The sequence below is a fragment of the Dermacentor andersoni genome, chromosome 5 (assembly GCF_023375885.2).
Source record: "Dermacentor andersoni chromosome 5, qqDerAnde1_hic_scaffold, whole genome shotgun sequence".
NCBI classification, from domain to species: Eukaryota; Metazoa; Arthropoda; class Arachnida; order Ixodida; family Ixodidae; genus Dermacentor; species Dermacentor andersoni.
Window position 1 is genome coordinate 93,427,817 of NC_092818.1, and position 20,629 is coordinate 93,448,445.

At 44.8% G+C, this 20,629-nt stretch overlaps 1 protein-coding gene and 1 long non-coding RNA gene across 5 annotated transcripts in view; one reads left to right on the forward strand and one right to left on the reverse strand.

The window, feature by feature from the left end:
• Positions 1–18,044, forward strand: LOC126530886 (chromobox protein homolog 3-like). 4 transcript variants are annotated; one of them, XM_050178208.3, is made up of 6 exons: positions 1–107; positions 899–1,033; positions 6,764–6,947; positions 8,133–8,183; positions 12,100–12,197; positions 16,844–18,044. In XM_050178208.3, the coding sequence occupies exons 2-6, from the start codon at positions 903–905 to the stop codon at positions 16,989–16,991; spliced, it is 612 nt and encodes a 203-aa protein (XP_050034165.1). In that variant the 5' UTR covers positions 1–107; positions 899–902; the 3' UTR covers positions 16,992–18,044. The 4 variants fall into 4 exon arrangements, with proteins under 4 accessions (XP_050034165.1, XP_050034166.1, XP_050034167.1 ...); XM_050178209.3 differs by having other exon boundaries at positions 6,764–6,929; XM_050178210.3 differs by lacking the exon at positions 8,133–8,183.
• Positions 17,195–20,629, reverse strand: part of LOC129385036 (uncharacterized) — a 29,727-nt gene continuing 26,292 nt past the window's right edge. The window contains exon 3 of the long non-coding RNA XR_008612565.2: positions 17,195–19,231. This is a non-coding gene — a long non-coding RNA (uncharacterized lncRNA). The remainder of the gene's footprint in view (positions 19,232–20,629) is intronic.

The following is a 20,629-nucleotide window of genomic DNA, read 5'->3' on the forward strand; positions in this document are numbered from 1 at the left end:
GCGGTGCTAATATCCCATGCTTTGCGTTGTTTGTATGTAATCGAACGTTTTCCCGCCTGTAGTAGTTTTCTGTTAAACCATAGAGTTGATATTCGCCTTGTGTCCAGGTAAATGCGAGTGACGAAAATTTCTGGACGCGAACTTGTGTTATTCATCCATATTATGTTTAAGAAACTACATGATTAGTCATCGATCGTTTGGTGAAGTTTTCTCCGTTTCGTTGGTGATGGTGACAGGTTGTGTTAAAACAAAGTTTAACATGGCGCTCACGTTATCTCGTCTTGTGGTGCGCCGCTCTCGCTTTCGCTGTTAGTTACGTGTGCTTCGATACGGCTCATTCTCGGTTTTTCGAGGTCGTTTGAGCCGCTTCAGCGCTATTCTCGTTGGCTCGCTGTGGTTCGCAGTCGGGTTTAAGCGTGCGTCTATTTTGCTAAGCCTAACGTTGTGCGGTATCTCTGAACGTGAACCGTTGGATCGCGTCCACCGGGCGGAAAATCCGAGTTGCTGGACCGCTTTGATAACGAATAAATAGCGCGCTTTTAAAACACTGCGTGAAGCTTGTCTTCGCGTAGCATCATGGTTAGCGCGCTCTCTATCAACATTCGTGATCAACATTCGTGGAGCCTATCTACATTTCTCTCACTCCCCGGAGGTAATTCTCCATTTTGCATACGAAGTTAATCTAACGATAGCACCACCAGCTAACCTCAACAGTCTGCCTGCATTTCCTGGAAATTTAAACAGTCGCATTAAATAGACGCGCGCGCGCGCGCGGATGTATACGGTATCCGTGAGTGCGGCATGCAGTTGACTTCTGCGTGCGTTCGTTAGCAGTTGTGGACTAATTTGTTTCGTTGATGTTTTTGTGTGGCACGCTGCATTTTTCCTGGTCTTGCAGAAAAATGTCTGGGAAGCGCAAGAGCCCCGAGGGCAACTCCTCCGGCTCGGAAGAGTTCGTTGTGGAGAAGATTCTCGACAAGAGGGTCCGGAACGGGCGCGTGGAGTATTTCCTCAAGTGGAAAGACTTCTCTGAGTAAGCTGGCAAAACCGTTCGACTTGCGCACAGTAGTCTGACCATGCGCACTAGAACGCTTGGATAAGACGCCGGTAGCAGTTTCGGGGGCTCGCCCGGTAGCCCCGCCGTGGTTCCTTTTTTTTTTTGTGTGTGTGTGTGTGATTGGTGCACTTTCGTGTGCAAAAGTTTCGAGGTGGTTTGCTGGGCTAGAATGGCCTGAACACAAGAAAATGCTTCGAAATTCGCGGTCTTGAACCGGTGTCTCGGCGCGGAGGCTTCGGTGGGAAATTGAAATACAACTGTGACCTTCGTATTCTCATCTAATGTTCAACCTAGTTCCATTTAATCAACTAGAACAGGCCTTTGAAAGACTATCCTATCAAAGTTGATTGTCTTTACCGTCAGTGTCTCTAAAGAAATACCGACATGTTTTCGACTATTCTGGGATGGTCGAAATGCTCTAAACCTTGCTGGCAAGCACGAGTGCCCTAGATCGTTACTTGTATTATTATTATTATTATTGCTGTATCTAGATTATAATACTTGTATCTACGAGCCAGTTTCAGTACCAATCGGACAGTCATGACATCACAACACAGGGGCTCGCTCTGTTACAGCAAGTGCTTTTACATTGGCAGGCGAGAGCAGCCAGAACAAACTTGTAACCCTTTCTTCAGTAGCATATGGCTGGTGTAAAATATCTCATCTGTGCATACCGAGGAAGAGCGCTTCACAAAAAAAAAATTTTTTAACACGAATGAAGTTTTGGGGAGGGAATATTTGCACTTTAAAAAGTGCAGACACGGATTTTTTTTTTTTTTTTTTCAGATAACTTTTGGCACCATACCTGCAGTGATGTGCCAGAATTTCTTTAATGGGCAGAAAATTGCGAATTATGCCTTCCTTTAAGATAACCATTTCAGAATGCGCACCTAATTGAGTGCAGCTTCTTGGCATAGGTTTTGCTGCCTGGTTATCTCTGGTTGTCGGGAAAACTGGAAGTAGTGGTCACAAACTGCTGATGCATGCACCGGTCAGCCTGGTCCAGTGGTCACAAGACACGCAATGATCATGTCTTGCCAAAAGCTGGACACATGCTGCATAACCCATTCTTACCTTATTCACTTTGCACTTCTCCACATTTCGCATGGGATAATGAAGTCCCCTACTGTTGCAGCTGTTGTCCCCTGTACCCATGGCTGGGGCTTCTGTTAGAATGCACAGTGTCCTTCTTGCCGTCTCTTCCCTGTTAACCCGTTGGATAAAGGTTTCAAGAAGGTGATTACAGTGTGTTGGACTACTGCATCAACTCGCACGTCCCCGCACACACACGCACCGCCACAGATGACTTGTAACCACAGAGCAAGAATATTTGGGAGTTGAAACTCCCATCAGCGCAGGCTCGCACAGGCAATCAGATAATGTCACGATATCACGCGCCAACAGAGTCGTGTGCAGTGGCAGCACCTTGCAGCGGGCCATGCAAGCAGGGGGGGGGGGGGTAGTGCCAAAGAGAACCCCAAGCGAGCCTCATAATTAAATTGTGTGCTTGGTACGTAGGGCCTCAGAATAATATGTATTTAATTTTAATAAATATGTTGCACATGCAAGAATTGAGGCATCATACCGTGATTACGAAGTTAGCAGCTGTCTAACAGACATAAAATAATTTAGATAACTTTTCGTGTTAGTTCTCCTTTAAAGAGCATTGCCAGATGCCTGAATTTGAAAGGACATTTTATGGCTGTTTCATTGTTCTTCCCAAGCAGTTCAATGGTAGTTTAGTAAGCTTAATCAATTTTTTATGACTACCATTTGAGGAATAAAAGATGCACAATGGTGCTGATCTACATTGTGGATACTAGAAGTATTCGTTTTGTGTGGGCAGGTAGAGCCCTTTTATTGTGCTTGCTTCAGTTTGACTGGCTGCATGAAACATATTTCAAGCAGCTCTGTAGTAGGCATACGTTAATATGTGATGCAATTTTAAGGCAAACTTAATGCAGGCTTAAATTTTCTGTATCCTTCGCGTTGGGTTTGTGTATGGCCTCTGACATGGCAGGGGGTCTGCAGTATTAGCCGCTTCCAACCATCTCATCTTTCATGGCTTATACTTAGCTCGGGATGTTAGACAGCACACACTTGCATAAATTGGCAGGTTGTGACTGGCTTGTGGAGAGAATGAAGTTGAATGGGGGTTGAAAAACCACTGATGCAGCATTCAGGTTATCATTAAAGGAGTACTGACAAAAAAAAGCTTTGTGTATTGCTTCCGCACTCTTAGGTAGTTGTCGATAACTGTGATTACGCTACAAAGGGTACATTCGACTGGCCACCTGAACCAGTTGACGAGGTGCTGCGCCTTGCCATTCGTTTCAGCAGTGCAGCATTGGTTCATGATTTTGCTTCACCCACTCCACTGTCAGTGCCGACTTGGTGCAGGTGTACAGGTGCGAAGCAGTGGCACAGTAGACGCGATGCAGAACACGGATGTGTGCACAAGTGTGGTGTGTATTTACATCCCAGAAGCCAATCATACCTGCAGTTCAGGACTTCTCAAGCTTACACACTCATGGCCTGCTTCCGGGAATTGAGCTGCACAATTTCTGAACTTCTCGTGAACTGGTTCCCAGTGGTGCAGGCGAGTTGAACAGAACCGAAGCCTCAATTTCCTGAGATCGCTTGAAATATTTCATAACAGCACCTTTTAAACAACTCATTCAGAAGGCTCATCAAGCGCATCATACCTTTGGACGTGAAAAGGGGATTCTCGGCACATTGCCTAAAGCCAAAGTGGCGGTCACGTAATATCGAAAACAGCTTGAGAGCCTGTCAGCCAGTCCAGTGGGATGCTCGAAGGCCATACAAGAACCACTTTGCCAAAAGCTGTCAAATGAGCTCTTCCAGTTGTGCAGTTGTCTTGACAACACAGGGGGACATGCTGTTCCGTCGAGCGCTGAATGGACTATGCTTTCCACCGCATGAGCATAGGGTGTACACACACACACACCAGTGTTCTCTAGTACCACGAGACAGCCACAACCAGTTTTGAGTTTCCTTTTTCATTATCGAAGCTGTGCTGCTCCTGGCGTGCATATTGATATGTCCACACTGAAAGTTAACGTAATTGTTTGTTGCACTCTCAGGGAACTGAGGCTCGATAACATCATTAAGGTGTTGGCAGCTATCTGTAAAGCAGTAAAGAAATGCTAAAAAAAACTGCTTTTAAAGAAATGGCAAGGACACAGCTTGCGTGCGCTAAAAAGGGCCGTAGCAGTAACTTGATCCCAAAGGAAGGTCCTTGCTGGCACCCATGCATTTCTACAGATAAAAGTATTTGGTTGTTTCAAGCTTGAAATTGGCCCTCGCAGGATAATCTGAGCTTATCTATTGTCAGTGCCATTGGCTCATCACAAGATAGCAGTAAAACAAGTTTTGGCATGAAGTGGCAACAACAATGCACCACTTTCATGTATTGATTATGCAAAAGCTAATTCAAAAGATGTTAACTTACGTGCTAAGCTTGCAGCAACCCGGCTGCTCTGCGCAGCATAACTATTTATTTATTTAGTAAACAACCAGTTACTGCTACTCCAAGATGCTGTTCTTTTCGGGAATATTTTATATATATATACATATGAAATAGCTTGTTGACATTAAATTTACGTCGCTAAATCAGGCACTCTACTAGCGTTCTTGGGTTGATGTGGCCAAGTGGTTGCACAATGCATTTTGAAGACAACACCCTACTCTGTAGAAGTGGCTTGTGCACCTCAACACTCCTGCCCACACAGCACTTCCTAACAAAAAAAATGGGATGACAACGCGGCCCTGCTTGACCATATCTATCCCCGTAACTTGCTCCTTCACAACTTGTCCCAAAGACTCGAATAAAATCTTGCTTGGGAAATTGTGTCTAAGATCTGGAGGAGACGAAGAAAACAATGGGAGCACTGAGGATCATCAGTTACCAAGGGTTTCAGAAATGCTTTCAACAATGGATAAAGTAGTGGAACAAGTCCATTGTGTCACAGCAGTTGTACTTTTAAAGTGGTTAATGTTTTGTAACATTCGAAGAAATGTGCAAATATATTGAACTTGAGAATAACGAATCTGATATTGTTGTATTCGATTCGGTCTTCAAATCACAGTTAATATATGTTTAGGTCCTTGAATAAAATAGTCACTATTTGAAAATGCTAATATTTTTAAGAATACTTAACATAGTCTACTGTACATGATGAGGCATGAATTTTAAACAATTGGCTATATTTTTCAACGCATCCACAGTGGAAATAATGTAATAGGGCACGTTGCCTTGCTCAGTCAACGAGACTCTTACAGCATAACATGATTGCTCGCAATAAAATGTTTTACACACATCACTCAAGAGTGGGTATTGTTCGGTACTATTTATAGATGCAACACCTGTGTTCTTTCATTGTATTAAATTGGAATGTTTCATTGCAGCATACCTTATACAATAGTGCCACCATCTGCCACGACACTTCGAACTTGGAAAAGAAAGCTTCTTTTCCCCACTTTGTTGCTGTTGCAGACGAGACAGGTGTCTGGTCGCGACTATGTACGAAGATATTAATTGGTTTACAAGGTTACCTTTTTATACTAATAATGCATGGCCACGTCTTCTGAGAGTTCCAAGTTTGCAAACAATTTTAGCGGTTCATAATGCTCGTTCTATGTTTTTAATAAAGCATGCTTATAATGTGCAGTGTAATTGCGGAAACGTCCTGTTGTAATGAATACCAGGACGTTAAAATTGTTCAGTATTAATGGTAGAAAGGCTGCACATTATATACAACCTGCTAGGAAAATACAACCTACTATTGTTATTGTTACTAATATGTTATTTGCTTCTGGCTCAGTCGGATTCGTATTCAATTTGATCTCAAACTGCTATTCGCACTCCCCTTAATTTCAGTGCATGGTGCATTAGATTTGGGGCAGAGAGGTAAATAGAGCAGTAGCGTATGTTTTTTTTTTTTTTTTTTTTTACATTTTTCTTTAATTTGACCTTCCAGATAACTTGGTCGATCCCACTGTGTTCAAATTAATTGAAATAGACTACATACCGTATGTAAAATTTTGCATTTGTCACGGTATGCACTTCGTGAAACCAAACTATAGTATTTTCTTTAATGCAGGTTAAACGCAAATAAAGGTAGACTAATCTTTATACAGAAACGAAGAACTTACAACATAACACACCTTCACTTACTGTAAGCTCGGCTGCTGTAAATCTCGCTAGTCAATGCCACGAACTGCATCCTCGCAGCTGCCCTCAGCACCATAAAAAAAATTTCATCCTCGGTGCCATAGAGCGCATACGCTATGCTTTAGGCAGTCTGAAGAATCTCCAGGCTGGCTTTATGGTAGGTGTGGCAGAGTAACTCTATCAGCTCCACACTTTTGTTATCTTTGGTCACGTATATAGATTGGCAGCTCATTTCTGGGCCACATTTTCTGAAGAAAAAGAAAGGACGACCTGTATTCAAATAAATGCGGTAAGTTGCACACAGGGTAGATTTTGGGTTTGCCATTTCTGAAGCTCCCTTTCATCATGTGCGGCTGCTCTTTATTCTTCTGGGAGGGGAGATCCGCTAGTCTTGCTCAGGGAATAAGGCGTCCTGTCTGCATTGGTGCATGCGCATTGTCCCTGCAGGTACGGCTGGTTCAGTCGCACTGCCGTCCCCCTCATTTTCTGTCCCTTCTTTTGTCATCGACCAGTTCGGAGAACACATGGGAGCCGCACTCCAACTTGGACTGCACTGAGCTAATCCAAGAGTTTGAGGAGAACCGCAAGAAACGGGAGGAAAAGAAGCGTTCCTCGGGAGCCAGGGCCAACGGTGCAGCCCAAGAACCCAAGAAGAAGAAAGCCAAGACGGCCTCCGAGGTACGGCAGCCCTCAGAGGTGTGTTCATCGTCATCATCATCAGCCTGGTTACGCCCACTGTAGGGCAAAGGCCTCTCCCATACTTCTCTAACTACCCCAGTCATGTACTAATTGTGGCCATGTTGTGCCTGCAAACTTAGTCTTATCCGCCCACCTAACTTTCTGCCGCCTCCTGCTACACTTCCCTTCTCTTGGAATCCAGTCCGTAACCCTCAATGACTTTCTGCCGCCCCCTGCTACACTTCCCTTCCCTTGGAATCCAGTCCGTAACCCTCAATGACCATCGGTTATCTTCTCTCCTCATTACATGTCCGGCCCATGCCCATTTCTTTTTCTTGATTTCAACTAACGTGTGTTATTTGTCAACAAATAAGGCGGGGTGGCAACAATGTGACATCTCAGCCTTAGTCCCTTTGACCAAGTTAGTAGTTTTGCCCTGTGATGTAGTGACAGCGATGCCAAGGGCATTATATTACTCTAAAAGGACAGTTCCACACACGATAAGTTGTGGGAAGGGTCTGCAGCAGTAAAGGAATGACCAAAGTTTTTGCTTCCTGGTTTTCTATTTAATTTTGCCACTGCCAGCTGCCATTTAGAGTGGATTTAAAAATACAGACCTGCATAATAGGTTGCTATGATTTTATGAGAAATTGCATTCACTCATTTATTTGGCAATTCCTTGGAAAATTTGTAACTTGCTGAAGATAAGGTCGTTGAATCATATACTGGTGGTGGCAGCTGCATTTCAGTTGGGGCAAAATGCAGAAGCGCTCATGTATTGTGTTTAGGGTGCATCTTAAAGAATCCCAGAGGGTTAAAATTAATTCAGAGCCCCCCCTCCCCCCGCTATGGCATGCCTCCTAATCAGAGTGCTAATAGTCAGAAGTGCTCAAGGCTGGGCTAGTGTGTGGGACTGACATTGTGAAGCATGGTTGCAGCTCTAAGGATGAAATAAAACATAGCATGCACAAGACAGGTGCTAGACGTCCAAACCAAAAATTGCCCTCCGCGGACGTCGCCAAGGTGCGCTAGCACTAAGAGCTGCGCTAGTGACGCACTTGAAGAGCATGATGATGTCTGTAGTAGTCCTGCTGTGGTGCTTTAGGAATTGCTCAACTCGTACGTTGCTTGTTTTAACGTGCCAGCATGTGCGCCTGCTGACGGATAACATCTCAGTTCATGACGACAGTATTGTGATTCTAGCCGAAGACCGATGATGTCTTCGAAGTCAGCCAGGGTGAAAAGGACACGAATGTAAGTGAAGGCAACAGTTGTGAAGATCCTGTTAATGAACCAAGAATTTTGATGGCAAGGGAGGCCATAGTGACGTTTGACAATCTGCAGCTTTACTTCACGTATAGCTCTAGCGTTTTGCCGCGGAGCATGCTATGAACCTTGGTGCAGTAAGGTTGGCTGCGGTTATGTCAGACAAAGTGTGCACAGAAAATTTAGACATGCTTCACTCAGTCTGTCTTGAACTTATGTTGAATAAAGTGTTTCTTTTGTTGAACATGCTTAGCCTACTTTAGTGTTATCAGTAAGGTGCGCAACTGTTACTTCATATCACGAAGAAATTTGGAGGTCCCAAGCACTTTGTTAAAAAGGCACTTGACTGTACTGCACTCGCAGGCAAGCTTTGTAGAGCATTGATGGTTTGTAAAACATTTTCAAATCAGTCTACTCTTCATGCATCATGACATGGGAATGTGCACAGCATGTTGTATTAAAGGAGAACTGACACTAAAGGCCAACTGCAGCAGAATCTAGGACTACGTAAGAAAATCTGTAAGATAGTGCAGGTATATTTAGAAGAACCTCCGTGCAAAATTTCGCATTTGGAGTACGAGCGGGAGCATTGCGAAAGATTAAAAAATAGTAGTTTCCGATACTGAAACCGGAAGAAAAAAAATTCCGCTATTACACTCTAAGAAAAGTTTGCACCCTTTGGGGTGTGTATCTGCCACACAACAATAATCGTCATCTGCTTTGCTTGCGTTACCTTTCTTTAACGCTGCGAGCCCGGTACTTCCCAGTAACGATCGGCATGCACATTATCAGCATGATAGGCATTCCCGACAGGAAAGTAGCAAGTGCGGCATTTTCAAGAAAGGAAACGCAAGCAAGGCAGATGACGATTATTGTTGTGTGGCAGATATACACACCAAAGGGTGCAAACTTTTTTTTAGTGTCCCGTTTGCTGGAAGAAATCCATAACCTAGAGCGTACAGCTCCTTGGCATGACCTTCAAGATTAAGGAGTCACCCAAGGCATGCTGAAAAATTTTGGAGGCGGCGTGCTGGGACTTGCGTTGTAGTGGCAATCACTGGGTGCCTGCATTGTCTGTTTTGGTGCTATTTCAAAGCTGCTAAAAGGAAAGCTATGCATTTACCAGCCCTACAGCTTTGCCATGATTGTTGTAGTGGTATATACAGTAAAACCTCATTAATTTGGGTTTGACAGGAGCAGGAAAAATGTCCAAATTAACTAAATGTCGAATTAGAGTTATCAAGAAAACGCTACAAATGCTTGATACGTCAACCCGCTTCTATTTATTGAATGGCTCGACAAATCCTGTTTGTATATTTGCACGAAAGCATTGCGGAAGCTGCAATTCATCTCGTGACTAATTAGTGCTTGCAGTAGCGAAGCCGTTGCAACTTCCTTCGCAGTGGCCATGGCATGCGCCTTCATCCAAGACACACTTTTCACTATGCGCGCCCATCCCAATTTTTTTTTTGCCAATGACCCAACAGATCGCCTGTCCATCGCAGTGTAGCCGAAACCACATAGATGCGACGTAAGACGAAATCGCAGTCGCTATCGACACAATAATGGATGACGACCATGCAGTTCTCGAGGCACGCTGCCAACGCGCGCATTGAATTAAAAAGTAATACAGTTAAACCTCAATATAATGAAGTATTTAACTTTTCATAACCTCTTTTCCATAGAATACCATGCATTTAAAACCTTAATATGACGAAGTGCGTTTGTGTACGATTTCAATATAACGAAATTTCGCTTCCGCCGCAGAGGAATGCCCAGACAATCAATGGTAACTTCTGCGGACGCAGATAGTCAAATGATTGAATTACAAGTGGCTGCTTGCAAACGGCACCTTTCAAACTGCGTGCAGCGTGACAAGAATAACCGCCTGGAGCCCCATCTTGTTCCGTATAAAGTCCAAGTGCGATCAGATCCTATCGCACCCCATGCACTTGTGCTCTAGGTGCGAGGGTGAGACAAGAAAGATGGTGGCTTCACGAGTGCTGCATTCAAGCGCGAGCAGAGGGTAAGACGAGGAGCGGAGCGAGCTTACTGTAATAAGCGCGCGCAAGGAGCGGGGAGGTGGGGGGAGGTGACTTAGTTGGCGTGCTCGCGATTTCTGGCACGCGTCTCGGCCGTGGCTGCGCATGGCTGTAAGCGCGACTGAGCGCATACCCAGCTACGCACACTGCTTTAGAGGTAATTTGCCGCGTGTGGAAAGAGTGGCCATGCCGAGACGGCGTGGCATCATGTAAGCTGTCTTTCCGCACGTTTAGTATTGGAGGTCGCGCAATCTCGAGCTTCGGTGACCCATTGGAGCGAGAAGCAGACAAAGCATTCACTCCCCGCTGCTGGCCCTTTTCATGATAGCGTCATCGCAGTGCGGCCGGGCGACGCAATTAGCTGTGGGGGCGGAGTGCACGTGAAAGCATGGCTTCGCTTAATTTGTACCGCTGATGCGAAGATATTGACGTGGCATGAAACCGTATCTTTCATCGCTGACTCCCAAATTCGTCAATTGTTGTCTCATTCAAACTTTTTTTTTTTTCTCTCTCTCTCTCTATTGCCCGATAATTCAGAAAATTGTGTGGCCCCTTTCCGTGCAACAAAAATCAATCTGCGACTGTACTTATTTGCATAAAAGATCGAATTTCAGTACAACGAAATTTCAGTATAACGAAGTGAATTGCAGATTTTATCTACTTTGTTATATCTAGGTTTAAGTGTAACTGTTTGCTGCAACCACCGAATGAAACCCCGGTCGCTTTTGACGCGATCATGGACGGTGACCATGCAGTTGTCGAGGCACACGGTCCGTGGGGCATTACGCGTGGTGGTAAACTCAAGAATGAAGACTGAAAGGCACAAATGCACGAAGTATTTCGGCATTGCTCTTGTGCGCATACAGTTTCCGCTGATGAATGGCGGTGAGAACTCCACCGCTTCATTTCATTTGAACACTAGTGCCTCTTTCACTCTTTTGCTACACATAGTTGCGACACTCCATGCTCGCCGAGCTGAGAGAGTTGCCCGAATTAACCCTCGTGCTACCAAATATGTCTGAACTAATGAGTTTGATTCCATTAAATGATGCATACGCCTACCAGGACCCAAGGACGAGTTCGGTTTTCCGAATTACCAAAGGTTGAGTTAACAAGGTTTCACTGTACTACTCATTTATAACAATTAGCCAAAGTGAAATTTCGTTTCTGTTATGTCTTTAATAGCTTTTTTTTATGAAGCAGTTTGTTTTTGTTTCCCAAAAGGTATATTTGTCATTATGTGCCACGGAAGATTGGCAGGCGAGAGTAGGACATCGCAACGTTTTGGCACTTGCTCTGGCTCTTTTGGTGGTCGGTTGTGCTACAACGGGCCACACAATGAGTAACAGCATAACAAATGATCGAGTGGGCCGGAGCATGTGCCAAAATGTCACAATGTCCTGCTTTCGTGCCACTCTGCGTGTTGCAGCATTACTGCACGTACACCTTCTGTGAAACGAAACCAAAAGTTGTTCATAGAAATCTCTTGCAGAGTGCTGTGAAGCTTGCTAGTATTTTTGTTGACCTCCAGGACTTTTGCCAAACAAGAAAAATTTATGGAAATCTCATCTTTGTGCTCCTACAACACATTCACTGTGGCAATTTTGAAGTCTAGATTCCTTTGCGATATGACCCACCTGTGAGTCACCAGGAAGTTAGGCTCCTTTGAGACTTTCTCATCCTTCGGAGGGATGGTAAACTCTTCTGTGATACCGAGCAGGCCTCACTTGCGCACTTTAAGAATTCGCTGCACAACCACACAGGAGGTATAGCTGCCATGACCCATGCTGCAGTGAACTTGTTAACTAGGACATTGTTAATGCGAGACATGCCAACTGGAGCTGGATGTCCGTGGGATGCAGGAGGAGACGCAACCACGAGGCTTTGATCGGGGGCTGGAGCCAGAGCGGATCATCGGGGCTACAGACTCCAGTGGTGAGCTGATGTTCCTAATAAAATGGTGAGTGTCAGCCTGCTTTCCAAATCATGATTAGCACTGCGGGGGCGCTCGACTTTCTTGCGCCCTATTACGTTTTCCCCGCATGGCTCTCGCATCTCCTGTAATCTGGCTTCACCACTTAGCTAAGTGCGATCGGTGTAGTTGCAGAATAGTGTGAGAGGTGGCACTAGTGTTGCGCTGCTAACTCTAACGGTGAGATTACTTGGGCACAAAAGGGGGTAGCCTCTACCTCTTTGGCTTGTGGTCAATGCAGGGGACCATCTTGCAGGGGACCATAGATGAATGGGGTAGATTGAACACACTACCATTCGCATGACTACACGCAAACGGTTAGGCGTTGGTGTCCAGCGCGAAGGTGAACGTATTCGCACAATATACTGTTGCAGTTCGTGAGCTGGACTTCATTATTTGTCCGCGCCCATCGGCATATTCTATTGGTGGTAATTCGGCTGGCAAGCATTAATGTATGAAAGGTGCAATAAATGCCTTTGTAATTGTCTGTGCTGCTGTGTTCATTTCTCTTAAGAGCACGTTTGAGAACCTACAGCACGTCCATGCGTTCACTTCCTGGTGTATTTGCGTTGCAGGGTATTGGGGCAACAAGCATATTGCGCTGCTGTAGCAAGGCAGCATTTTGCTAAAATGCAGTCAAAATACTGTAGTTACATGCATAAAGAATGCACGTTTCTTTTACATGTCACTAAGATGTCTTTCTTTCTCCTGCTTAACCCCTTTAACTATAGCTAGCTAAACGCCTTAGGGAGTTGCGAAATTTTGTTTAAACAAGAAAAGTGTTTTTTTACGAAACATGGATCTGCAACAAGTAGTCATTTAATGTTGCGTTACGCTCCTTTTTACTAACAGAAGCTCACTTTGTCGGGAAGAAAACCTTGAAGCTTGGTAAAGAACACGACAACATCAGTCCTTGTAGCAGTAAATTGTTTCCTTGTTATCTGTGCACCAAATACACATTTTGTGCATGTACTTCTTAGTTGCTAATGAAGCACTAAAGTTCGGAAAGTGCTTTCCAGAAAGCCAATCCCGAAAGTCATTCTTGTCTTCTCTGTCTTTACTTTTGTTGTCACTGTCGAACTCCAACACATGTTCATTGTCAGTCATCACTCTGCTCTAGCAGCATCGCCATTTGGCAGTTTGTCAAAGCTTTTTGCTTCTTCGCTGGAAGTTTGGCATTCTGCACCACCTGCTCCCCTCTTTTCTGTCAACGAAAGAAAAGTAGTGTGATCTAGCAAACAAGCATGTCATTACCGTGTTTTCCTAGTGATGGTAGCACATATTTTGAGTATAAATATTTTCTTTGCTTTCTAGCGTGGTGAGACTTGTGTATCTGTACATGCGTGCTCCCCAGTTAAAGGGGTTGATGATCGCAACCTGCAAATCTGCACAGCAAGCTTCGGCCTGGTCTGATTTTGTCTGATTTTGTCTGATGTCTGACTGCAGGCGCCGGATATTCCCTGGCACTTTCTGAAGAAAGCCGGCATTTCTTTGTTTTCTTTGTCAGTTACATATAGGCGGAGTGATTGGACTGCCAGTGCATATCAGTGAGGCGAAATGCAAGGTACATTGCCGGCTTCAAGCTCGAAGCTGTTGAGTATGCTTTCAAGAATGGCAACTGTGCATCGAGAAGGCACTTCATTGTCAATGAAGTACCTATCTGCTATTTAGGGCAACAGCATGAAAAGCTGCAGTCTACCATCAAGACACTCTCACCAGGAGGCAAGGTTAAGAGGTTACTAGCGGAACTGTTGTGCATGTGGATACTAGTGGAGGACTATTTCTTATTTCACTGTTCTTGAAAGCTTCAAGGCAGTTGACATCTTAAACTTGCTTGTAAAAACCAAGAACCATCTGTTTTGGGGTGATGCTATTGAAGCTTGGGCGGCAAAAAGCGTGGATTCCTCGTGGTGCAGATTTGATATAGAATAAATGTTTTCAAGATGACAAAAATAAGATTCGGCCTGTTCCCGTCACTTCCATATCTGTTTGATTTATTAGTAGCTGGTTTTTGGAAGCAGTATAGTTTGTTAGTGATAGTGGTAACTTACAGTGGTAACTGAGCATAAATATTTAGATCAAATTTTCTCTTCAGCTCCTAGGTTGGAATCTACGCATTGATGCAGTATGTAACCGCGCAAACAAAGCCCTATAGAGCCTAAGAAGTAATTTGTGTTGTAAAAGACCTGAAATAATAAGTTTGGCTTATAAGACACTCATAAGCCCTACTATAGAGTACGTCAAAATTTTGGAACCACACAGTAATAAATCGGTACGAAAGTAAATGTTGTAGTCTCAGCTGTGGACCTTGCCTATTTCCACAGGTCGGCAGAATAAAATTATACTAACACTTGCCAATATCCACTCATGTTCCTACTTGTGCTCACTTATGCTTGCCAATATTCACTTGCATTCATATTCATTTCCCATTCATACTGGCTTCCACTCCCACTGACTAACACTCTCCCGCATAGATACTCCCGTACACCCTTACCAAAAGTCACTTGCATTCGTAACCACAATACAGTGAAACCTCGTTGAACCATAGTTGGCCGGAGCTCGGAAAAAGTATGTGCTAAACGGTAGTACTGCTGAACAGAAATAGCATGAGATCGCCCACTTACCTGTCAGAAACGGAATTTGGAGAGAGTGCGATGAAAGGCAAAAACGTGCAGTATTTATTCACTTCGCTCAACAAAAGTCTTATTTTCGTTTGATGCTGTGGCGGCCTAGCAGTGACGACAGCAGCCTCAAACTCAAAGCTACGAGCCAGCTTTTCAGCCATTCCCCTCTTCTCGACAAACACTCGCATGGCAGATTCCTTATTGGCGTTGCATGTTCTCCGTGCACGGGTGCAGTAGCGCTGCAGAAATTGCGGGACGCACTTTTCATTGCGGGGTGCTGTTCTCGTCGCGACAATTGCATCCATGAGGCTGACGTAATGCGCAGCTTCTGCCACTGTCTGGCCTGAATCATCTGTGCTGTCGCTTTCTGTGTCGTCCTCATCACTGTCATTAGGCGACACTTCGGCAACGCCATAGACAACTATGGCGAAAAGTCAAACCTTGTAGCCAACATCCTTTTGCAGTTGCAGCATCGCTGACGGGCAACTTCACATTCCAAATGCCACACAGTCAGTGGTAGACCCCTGTCGCGTGCTAGCACCAACTTCTTCATGCCAGGTTCGATAACTTGAACAATGTCCTTTTTTTTTTCTATGTTGAGCACCCGGTGTTTTTTGAGATTCAGCCTGATGTGACTCCTAGCTTGCACGACGCTCTTGGACACGGCAACGAAATGATGCTCATGTTGATGTGGCTTCACACGCAAATGCACAGGGTGCTTGGAGGTTGTTCTGATCTTTGAGGCTTATTGTTCTGCCAGGCTGCCCAGTGGGGACAATGTGCTGCCGTGATTGCGCGGCAAAAAGTGCAAATGCTATGTGTTAACCAATATGTACGCAATAAGCTGGTACAGTTTATTTGGATACAAAACTCATTATGTTCAATGGCCACTGACTCGGGGATTTGACTTTGCTACTTTACAAACAAAACTACTGTTTAAGCGAGCATAGTTTAACAAGGTTTTACTGCAATTAGCACTCAATCCTGTGCATACTCGCACCGTTCGTTTCTCGCTTACGCTCTTCCTCGCGCTTGTAAAATCGGGTGTAGAGAGGGTATGCAAACTTGTGCATATACTGACTGTCCAGAGCCAGATAATGACAACACTGCTTTTATTGCATGCAATGGGCTTGAAGATGTTGAGTGCAAAGGGGGCTCGGGCATGGTCAGTTGTCCGTCACATTCGTGAGGGGGTCCTGCCTCTAGCAGCAGGGCTGTTTCCAGAGTTCTGTGGGAATCTCTGTAACCAAAGTAAGGAAGGTCTTCAAAAATTGCAGAGAATTCGCTGAACACAGTGGGCATCAAATGAAACTCTGGTAAGAAGTGAAGACGTGTTATGGCATGAGATGGCATTCAACTAGGGTTTCCAACTGTCCCGAATTTGGTGGGACAGTCAACTCTTTAGCAAATGTCTAGAGCCCAGACTTCACCCATTCAAGCCGCTCCAACCTACCGGCTTCTTACTTTTTAATGGGGTACATGAACCGTATTGTGGGAGCCACACTAGAGCAATGTGTGATCATCAACTAGATGTAAATCTCCTTTTAATGCTTTTTAGTGCATGCATAGCGTCTGGCACCCTTTGCACATTTCTTCCATTCTTCAAAGATTGCTTCAGTCAGCAATTTGTTCGAGCATGGCAGTGCAACGGTAAGCAGCAAGTGAGCAAGTGCCAGTCTCATTCTGTGCTACTCCCCCGATGTACTGGAATTTCCCCTGCACAAGCATGATGTAGCACACCTGCATGTGCTGAAGGGGCAATCACTGCGCATAATGGTATCACGCGAGAGGCATCGGACTTTAGATTGTGCTGCCTTTGAGATCAGCCCACGAATAAGGCTAGAGTTAGAAATGTATTCCATGTGAAAACGTGGCTGTTAACTTGCCAAGAAAGACTTGTTTAAAAAAGAAAAAGTGGATGGCAAATGGGCGTATTGCTCAGCACTTGTTCCTCTATTGCTCAGAGTCAGTATCTCTCCACTAAAGGCGCTTCCACTTGTGCCACTGCAGGAAGAACAGTGACGAGGCAGACCTTGTTCCATCCCGGCTGGCAAACGTCAAGTGCCCCCAGGTAGTGATCCAGTTCTACGAGGAGAGGCTGACCTGGCACACGAGCTCAAGCACAGCCAAGTCTGAAGATGCCGAGGAAGCGTCGTGAGGGACAATCGTGGGTGCAGGCCTCTTCCGGTCATCAACCTGCGCTTCAAGAATTGGCCTCAACATGCGCAAACCTCTTCGCGGAGATGACGGACCCGAGCACGTGCCCCTTGGAACAGCAGCATTACACGAGCCAGCTCGGCAGAGCTGCTGACGATTGCAGGCTTGAGCAGCCACACGCCGCCTCGGCGATGGCAGGCTTGGTCTGTGTGTGGCGATGCGTGGTGCAAGACTATCTGGCCCCTTTGGTGACACCCAGAGAAAAAAAGGAACGGCTGGAATTTCTGTGCTCTCTATATGCAGGACGTCTATAGAAGTCTAGTGCTGCACGGGCCAGGGGCACATGCTGTGGTCCATTGGCTCACATTGCAGTGGCCGCTGTGGCGTCCCACCCACAATTGGCTGCCAAAATGCGGGACACATTGTTGATGATGCCCACTGCATTTTTCACTTGTCGTGCAGAGAGATGTGAATGATGAGTAGATGTGAGGTTCTCTTATAGGGGAAAAAAAAAATGGTGGGGTTAATACTTTTTTTTTTTTTTTTTTTGTCGCTCCTTTGTTCTTTAACTTTTTGCCTCCCTCTCCCATTTTTTTCTTTTAAAAGCTGGCAGGCTACCAGCCTGTCCGCAATTGTGACAAGTCATACACCATGTTACTTTTTACACGTCACCCTCTTGCGTTTTCTCATAGTGCGTTCATCCATGTGCTTATGTTTTAGAAATGATTGCGATGGCTTCTTAAGCCTCTGTTCAGTGAGCACAAGGCTGTGTTCAATTTTGCACGCCTTTTGTTTTATGCTATTGTGTACCCCCCTTTTTGCTGTCCATGTCACTTTGGTAACTGGTGTTTCTCTCAGAGATGTGGGCCAGCCGTGCCACATAAAGTAAGCCTGTCAATATTGCCTGTTCTGCGAATCGAATTCTGTGCCGCCTGTCCTGTACCTTAGCAGCCTGCAGGGGTTCATAGACTCGTCATTTGTACTGCAGTCCTGCACTTGGGTTCATGGAATGCCCTCATTCAGGGCAGCAGTCAATAAAATGATGAAGAGGCCACTGCTGTCGTGTTTTGGTATACTTCCTGTTCTTTTGTTCTCTTGTCTGTACAAGTGATGATCAACTGAAACCACAAGTAGTGAAGCTAGCTTGATAAAAATGTGAAGTAGTCTTACTTTCAGCGGTGCTTCCACCTCTGCACAGCAAAAACATTCTGCACAATGCGTCGGTGTTTAAATAAGAATGCTTAGTGTATTCCATCCTTGCTGCTATTTCTTCCAAAGCATATGCCATTAGTGAGAGACTGGCTCGTCCACAGGGCACCTTCTTTTAGCGGGTGCTTGCATGTGTAATGGATCTGCATTTTTCTCTTGGTGGATTTGTCCATTAGCTTTTGGCTGGTGTTACGTGTTGCAGTTTGAGCTATTTCAGTATATATTGTGGGGTACATAAACAGTTTTCATTCAAGACTAGTTGCATGCATAGCCCGGTGGTTTGGTGCACTTCGACTGACCTGCCTTGAACTAGCTCAGCTTGGAGAAGAGTTTGGCCAGCGATTACTCTTATCTGCTTGTGTAATCACTGTAATCAACTTCCATATTTGCTGCTCAAAGGAAATTCCCTCTATAGCTACCACGGGGATTGTCCTTGGGTACAAGTTAGTTTGCCTGTTTTCTAGTAAGATGAAATGCACTTTTTGCCTGCATGATGGCCCAACAACTTTTTCAGGGTTGGTAAGCTTTTCCAGTATTAGTTGAACTTCGGAGCTCGGAATGCACAGCAGTTCGAACTTGTTCGGACAGTTTTCGTGCCAAGGAATGGTCTTGCTAGTCCAGGGATTTCCTTTCGTTCACGAAGTGCCACGTATGAGTGGCAGTTGTTCCACCACTTTGGTGTGAATCCAGTGCTATTGAATGGCACCAGCTTCCCTGAATTCAAATTTGAGGGCACATTTGACGGATATGAAATGGCAATCTGGCTCCCCAGGTTTTTAAAAATACCGTTGCAGAATAGTGGTTTTGGTTGGTTGTTTGCCTCAAGTAAATAATTAGACCTTCACAGCTCTAGCAAGTCTGGTTAATAGTTTTGACTTGGTACTAATTATTACTAGGAATATTTAGAGCCTTTGGTGATATTGTGCATACAGCCTCACATAAATTTGCTGTCGGTGCCCCTGCAGCTTCCACTCCACTCAGTGCCAGCAATAAAGTGCTTTCGGCAGATAACAAAAGCACACTTGACTGCAACTGAAAAACAGAAAAGACAAAATAGCAGGTGAACTGCTGATAATGCAGTAACGAAAGCTGTTCACATTAAATCGTTCAGCAAAATTTTAGAACACTTCACTGGTTTTCTGAAAGAAAAATGTTGCCAAACTACGACAGACTGCCTTTCTTGAAGTAAAAGAAGCAGTGTCGCCCATTAAAACGTGACCCTTGTTGCTCCCAGAGAAGCTGGTTTGGCGCTCGCTGATCTTGAAGTATGCAGCCCTGCACCAATACCATAGTCTAGAATGCCCTATCCAGTGCCCAGTTTGAATGGGGTTTGTACACCTTGGGACAAAATATTAAAGGGCCCTTAAAGCTCCTTGGAAATATGCTCCTTGCATAGGGTGAAAGCTTTCATGTTGCAGCGAGGGGGAAGGTTGACCAGCTTTCCAAACCCTCCACACGCGCATAACTTTAGCCAAGAATTTAAAAATGAAAGGGGCATTGGAAGTGAATTGAACCCAATGCATATTATTCGCAATAGCCTATAGTAACTAAGACAATTCTTTGTTTTCCCCATAACTCGCTAATTAAGTTTAATTACACACCTTTTTAATTATTGGCTGAGGAAGCCAAGTATAACACGCAGATTTGTAGAGCACCTTCAGAAACCACCGATCGAGTTTTTTGCGATACATCTCGCGTAGTCCATTTTTCCGGGTTGCAAAGAAAGCCCACGAAATATGAGAAGAGCCATGTGACGGAGCGCTTGCGCAGTAGTATCGTGCTGCTCTCAAGTGTGCGTTCTGTGAGCAGGGTCGGCTCCCGTCGGATGACAGCGAAAATGCATGCTTTTGGCTGAGTTCTGCCGATGATATAAAGAACGCCCTGCTGCTTCCTCGTCGCCAGTCACGATGCAGCTGACCTTGTTCACCGAACGCACGCTTGAGAGCAGCACAATACCATTGTGCGAACGCTCAGTCACTTGGCTTTTTTTATATTTCGTGGGCTTTCTTTGCAACCCGGAAAAAAAAAGACTATGTGAGATGTATCGTAAAGGAAACAACTCTATCTGTGGTTTCCGAAGGTGCTCTACAAATCTGCGTATCATACTTGGGGTCCTCAGCCAATGATTAAATGTTTGGGTAATTGAACTTAAGTATTTAGCGAGTTGTGGGGAAAACAAAATGTTGTCTAAGTAGAGGCTATTGCGAATAGTATGCGTTCGGTTCAATTTGCTTCTGACACGCCTTTCATTTTTAAATCTTTGGCTCAAGTTATGTGGGACATCCTGTGTGTCTGTGTGTGTGTGTGTGTGTGGGTGTGTGTGTGTGTATATATATATATATATATGTATATATATATATATATATACAGTTGCACTTGAAGAAACGATGTGACCTCGAAGACCTGTTTCCTGAAGTGACGGCTAGTAGT